Here is a 6,212-nt window from a genome sequence, read left to right as displayed (position 1 = left end):
ATTTAATACAACCGAAAAGGAGGGAAAAAAAAAAATCTGTCTTTTTTGTTGATAAGAAAATTGGTGAATGAAGTGGAAGCTAAAAATGAGAATATCTTTATGAAAAGAATGAGAGTATCTATATGAGTTGTTTTCAAATTCAAAACAACTTCAATTGATTTGATAAATCAAGATCATTGAACAGAATCTTTGTTTCATTCTGGAGTAAAGGTCTCCAAGACCATGAATGGCAAGCACACAAAATGTTTCTGTACTAAACAAGGGCAAGGAAGAACAAAGAAAGAAAGACAGAAGAAAAGGATATTCCCACGGACTGGCTGCAAATTCATATGTACAGTTCACTAGCCATCCAAGAAAAATCAGTCTCTAGCAGTATTGCAGGCAAAAACATCCCATTGTTAGCCTATTCTCATCAACATTCACATGCTGGTTTAACTTATTCACATTCTTACAGCTAAAACCCAGCATTGATTCCATAAAAAGTCTACAACTTGCAAATACAGTCGAGATATAGCCATCATATCATCATCCAGTTAAACAAGGATATGAAACAAGCGTCGAGTCGAGAATAATGGTAGAATCAGTACAAATGGGGTAGTCAGAATGTGCAATCTCAAACCGCCCCTCGTTTTCAGGTTGCCTAATTAAGCAACAGGAGGGCGGAGTACGTGATCTTGTGAGGTGTCGACCGCTGCAGGTGGCATGAACTGCCACATGGCAACTCCTGGGTAGCTGATGAAAGGAACCAACTTGTTTCCAGCTGCTTGGCCTTGAGCAGCAAAAGTGGGAGGGATGGCTGGAGGCAAGAAGCCAGGTTGTGAATTCATGTCTTTTAGTTGCTGCTCCAACTTCTCTTTCTCCATTTTTAACCTCTGCTTCTCATCACGAAGCTCATTCTTTTCAGCCTAAATAAGTGGGAACAGAGAAACTTGGAAGTCTTAAAGAGTATGCAGATCGACATCCTCACATCACAAATGTTGTAAGTAATATGTAACAATCTTCCAGATGGAATACTACAACGTAATGAAATAAATAGAGATTTTCTTGGTCAGATAATTGTAGAAGACTAACCTTCAACTCTTTAATCTTCTCTGATAGACTTGTATTTGAATCTTTCAACATCTTCGCTTCACCACGTAACTGAGCGACAATTCGAACAGCATCAATCAAAATGGCAGCCTTGTCGGTCTTAGGTGGTCTTCCGGGCTCCAAAATAGCTCCCAATTCCAGAAACCTGTCAAGTTTCATATGTATTCACTCCTAATAGAAATAAAACACACACATCTCGCTAATGTGCATTGTTGTGTGAAGAGCGAGCGAGAGAGAAAGGGGAGGAGCTTTTACTTGTCATTTAGTCTGTCCCTCCGCAGCTTCTCCCGACATGCTTTTGAGCTAGATGCGCAACTTGTTTCAGTTCTGACCCTGCAGCATTTTGTTTGTTTGTTTATTATTTACTCTCTTTATCCCTAACCTTTGGATGGAGGGATGAATGAGATGTTGAATAATTTGTTCAAGGAACAGACTGCTTCTATACGTATCGTTACGATCATCAATACAGATTCCATCGACTCTAAAGAGGAACTAGATTAAAAAGATAAATACAATCGCTATATGAAAAATCTCCCCTAAAAGAAGATTTTTAAGAGTTTATCAATTTGCAATAGCTCTTTCTCTACAAGGCTTTTAAGAATAGCAACAAGAAGGTGAGGGCTGGAAATGGCCTCTCCATCCCAGACCCTAAGGATATCTTAGTCCTCTCTTCTTCATCTTCTGATTTTAGGGCGACAAAACGCACACAGTTTCTTTGATCTTGAATCGGGTTCACAAGGAGAAAATTTTCCAAAACCTTATTTAATTAAAAAAAGCTTGCTGGTTTTCTGCAAATATATATGAAATATACAATTTTTGGCTTAAGAATATAGATTTATTTCTAATTATTTGTTAGTGAAACTAGTAATTTTATAAAAAATAATTAATATTTATATAGTTAATTATAAAATAGTGCAAATAATACCTGTAAAACTTCAGAGATTTGAGGTGTGTAAAACTTCAGAGATTTGAGTTGGGTGTGTTTGTCGAAGTTTAGATCAAGGTGAACGGTGCATTCTTCATCTGCACCTCTAAAATCAATTTAGTAAGAAAAGGTTATTCCCATATCCAACTCTAACGTCGAGGGAGTCTCCACCTCGTTAGAGTTGGGTTTCCATAGGAGCTTGCCTACAAGAACTTCACCACCCCTAAATGTTCACAAGGGATAATGGGGTAATGCATACTTCTAAATGTTACAGTCTGGAGCTTATCCACTCGTCACATTCAAGTTTTAATTTGTTAACAAGTCCGTTTCCCTTTTTTTCAATCACAATGTTATCTCTAATTTTGGAGGCTCAAGAATAGAAAAATGTCTGAGAAATAGGATTGCAACAAACCAGGGAACTGTAGAACCATCAAGAGCCAAGAGGCTGGTATTTACCTCTTCTTTGAACCAGGCTCCTTCAGGCCATCCGATTCGAACAATGATCCTTCAATTTCCGTGCTAGCAAAGGATGGAGCAAAAAGTTTGATGAGTAAATGCAAAATAATATCTCCCAACCATCCACCATCACCAAAAAGCAGAAATTTTCGAAATGGTAAAATTAAATAGACAGAGAATGTGAATATATAACAGAAGTGCCGAGGGGGAGGGGAGAGAGATTTTTTTTTTTTTTACTAAATGCAATAACATATCAAAGGGATGTATACAGTTAGAAGAAACTCAGACAGTAACCAAAAGATCAAGTCACTGTTCCGTATCGAAAGGCATGTGGTACCACCACAGGAAGAACTCTATAAGTGCACCAGCACTCTCTTTGTTAACATACAAGTAGTTTAGGTAGGATATTGTCTGCTTTGGCCCGTTACGTGTCGCTGTCAGCCTCACAGTTTTAAAACGAGTCTACTAGGGAGAGGTTTCCACATCCTTATGAAAAAATATTTCGTTCCCCTCTCCAACTAATGTGGGATCTCACAATCTACCCCCCTTGGGGCCCAGCATGCTCGCTGGCACATCACCCGGTGTTTGGCTCTGATATCATTTGTAACAGCCCGAGGTCACCGCTAGCAGGTATTATCCACTTTGGCACGTTACGTATCGCCATCAACCTCACAATTTCAAAACGCGTCTACTAGGGAGAGGTTTCCACACCCTTATAAGGAATGCTTCGTTCCCCTCTCCAACAAATATAGGGTCTTGCAGTTTAAATGTTGAAATAATATTAGAAACATTCATAATTCAAACAAACAAAAGTTATGTTCAAGTACAGGACTCAAAATCTTCCATCAATTCATAGACGTTAACTAAGCAATTTGGTAAACAAAAATGAAGCTTGAAAGACAGGTAAATGACAAGTTCCTCTCGAGGATAGTTAAATAAACCAGACCCTCTACTTTGATCAAATTATCTTTCCTCGAAGTATACATATAATATTTAAGAGACACCAGAGTGAAAGAAAGCAGTCAAAGACTCATGCCTGACATGAAGAAAGTACAGACCATTAAAAGTTCAAAATAAAGATCATATAAAGTTTCTCTTTATAAAGATAAATACATTTCAAAGTTCATTTCATTATAGCTTCACGTTAAGGGAATATTTACCGGTTAGTACTAAACTAAAAACAAATTCCGCAAGTCAATAGAACTTGCCAATTGCGTCCCTAGTTAATGGGGGAAGATGGTTTGGAACAATACTTGAAAGGGAAAATCTCTTAATATTTATTTAGTCAACAAGAGAAAATGACTCTGACCAAGCTCTGGTGAAAATGTGCTAAAATTCAATGAAACAAGTTATCCATACTGCAAATTTCGAACCCACCCATTTAAATTTCCAACCTACAAGCTTCAATCAAACACTTGAAGCTGTATAAATTAGTACTAAATTAAGAGAGAAAATGAAAGTTGCAGATGCAGATACAAATCGAAGTAGCAAGATCAAAGTCTTAAGCATAGCAACTGCTCACAGTCGAATCTTAGATCACAATTAGAAGTCCATAAGTGCATACTCGAGGGACTTTTCACACACACACACACACACACACACACACACACACACAAGAATCCGACAAAAGGGTCAGCAATCTATGAATTGTCAACGGCTAGAACAGGAAAATGGAACAAAATTGAATCCAGATGAGAGAGAAATAAAACCTGACATTGGAGGAGGCGTTGAGCGTTGGCATGGACCAGGAGAAGCCGGCAGTGGGGGCAGAGAAATTTGCATCGGCAACAGGAATATCATCCATTAACGCATAATCGAAGAGCCAATTGGTGGTTTCAGGGGATACCATGTCGATGGCGATTCAACAGGAAGGGCGATGTTTGGAGCTTCAGTTTCGTTGGAATTGAAGAAGTGAAGCTGAAATTTAACGGAGAGAGGAGAAAAAATGGAGAATCTGAATCGGATTTGGGGAATAAGGGAAAGAAGTGGTGGCGGGTAGCCGTGGGGAAGATAGATTCGTCACCCCTCCGTCACAGAGTTGAGTTGACGATATGTCGTTTTGGGCTTTTCCCTTGTAATGGGCCTTAATAATTATTTTAATAAAATTATTGGAAAGGGATCATTATGGTAATAATAATAATACTAAGGATGACATCACGCATTTGTTGCATTTGGAAAACAAAAATATAATAAATTAAACAAAGATTCTTTTTTGTTTTCAAAGTGAAAGATGATGCCAAAATTTTTTTGGTTAAATCGTTTCAATAATTTCGGTGAATTTTAAAATGTTATATTAAGACGTTCCACCTTTAAAAATAAAAATTAAAAAAAGACTCAACGACATGAGAAAATATGAACAATTAATTTAGAGAATGATCATAGGTTTATAATTAAGGAATACTATCTTTTCCTTTTCGGGGAAGCCCATATACTCAAAATGGACAATAATCATTTGATACGAGGTTAGAAATGTAATTATGAAATTGTATACTACACATTTAGAAAGTGTTTGTATTCTCATCCATAGAAGTTGGTCAGAAACATACATATATTTGAGATCCACAGAGCATATGTAAATTAAGTTTAAGTTAAACATGTTTTCCATTACAAATTTGGCCATGAACTTAAACATCTTGATCAGAATCCTTGCTCTTTGATTCAGCACCTCTATTCGATTCTAACTTGGGAATCTTGATCTCAAGAATCGTGTCATTCTTCATCTGAGCCTCTATTCTACAACAATCAACATCTTCAGGCAACTCGAGTCGCCGAACGAATCCGTGCTCCCACCAATTGGCACATCGCCAATCGACCAGCTTGGTGGCTTCTCTTTGTTGTTCCTTCAACTGACCACTTATCTCTAACACCTTCCCGTCTTCTACGGAGATTTGCAAAGCGTTTCTCCAAGGTTCTGTTTGTAAAATTTTGGTTTGTGTCAATCAAACATATCACCCAATCTTTTTTGAATGAGTAGCTACAGAGAGAGAGAGAGTTGGAAGGCCCTTTGGATTGTCTTTTAAAACGAAGTTGATAACATAATTTCACCATTAAAATCAATTCTCTCTTTTATCATCCTTTCAACTTCAACTCTCTGCAAAATAAATGTTTGAGAATGCTCTTAACCACCGTCAAATTTAAAACTCACTTTCAATTTTGTATTTAATATGTTTTCCTAAGTTTAAATTTTATATATAATACGATTCTAACTAATTAATTTTTGTCCAGTAGACTCTAAAGTCTAATTTATAATTGAAAGACCTATCACAAGAGTAAAAATTTTGGTAAAAATAAAAAAGGGGGGGTGATTAAGAGGCGAGGACAATAGCTGCCGCCGCAAGACACCATGGCAATGGTGTAGGCAGCACCCACCTACGAACCTCAAAGGCTATATTAGACAACTGGAAACTAAACCACGCGCAGTGCATCAACGTTTAAGATTTTTTGGGATCCACAGGGGTAAACGCCGGCAAAATCCCCTTAACAGTCAAACAGGTTTAGGGTTTAAATTAGCGCGTGTCGTTTCTGGCCCACACCCCAATGGACGTTGGACGGGATTACCAATTTAAAGTCTCCATCGTTTACAAATTCTTCGATGTGGGAGGTTCTGATTTGAAATAAATTTGATCTCTCACCATTTTTTTAATTTTATAATCAAAATTCATTTAATTTGGCACCTAATAATTAATATTTTGAAAAATCCATTAAACACTTCTAGTAAAAAAAAAAAAAAAAAAAAAAAAAA

The 6,212-nt window shown here is 37.2% G+C and overlaps 1 protein-coding gene across 1 annotated transcript; it reads right to left on the bottom strand.

Annotated features, from left to right (window-relative positions):
* Positions 1–327: 327 nt before the first annotated feature.
* Positions 328–4,504, bottom strand: LOC111438485 (transcription factor ILR3-like). Its single transcript, XM_023076402.1, has 5 exons — positions 4,180–4,504; positions 2,471–2,533; positions 1,345–1,422; positions 1,072–1,234; positions 328–905 (listed from the first exon to the last, which is right to left on the bottom strand). The coding sequence occupies exons 1-5, from the start codon at positions 4,317–4,319 to the stop codon at positions 645–647; spliced, it is 705 nt and encodes a 234-aa protein (XP_022932170.1). The 5' UTR covers positions 4,320–4,504; the 3' UTR covers positions 328–644.
* Between the last annotated feature and the right edge of the window lie 1,708 nt (positions 4,505–6,212).

This window comes from Cucurbita moschata, unplaced genomic scaffold, assembly GCF_002738365.1.
Source record: "Cucurbita moschata cultivar Rifu unplaced genomic scaffold, Cmos_1.0 Cmo_Scf00075, whole genome shotgun sequence".
Lineage (NCBI taxonomy): Eukaryota > Viridiplantae > Streptophyta > Magnoliopsida > Cucurbitales > Cucurbitaceae > Cucurbita > Cucurbita moschata.
This window is presented reverse-complemented; position numbering and strand designations above follow the sequence as displayed.

Bases quoted from the DNA above. Each gene is read 5' to 3' on its own strand.
- LOC111438485 (XM_023076402.1), bottom strand. From the start codon at position 4,319: ATGGTATCCCCTGAAACCACCAATTGGCTCTTCGATTATGCGTTAATG. The intron at 2,534-4,179 runs GTTTTATTTCTC...ATCCTTTGCTAG, and splicing joins AACGCCTCCTCCAATGTCAG to CACGGAAATTGAAGGATCAT. The intron at 1,423-2,470 runs GTAAATACCAGC...AAAATGCTGCAG, and splicing joins GAGCCTGGTTCAAAGAAGAG to GGTCAGAACTGAAACAAGTT.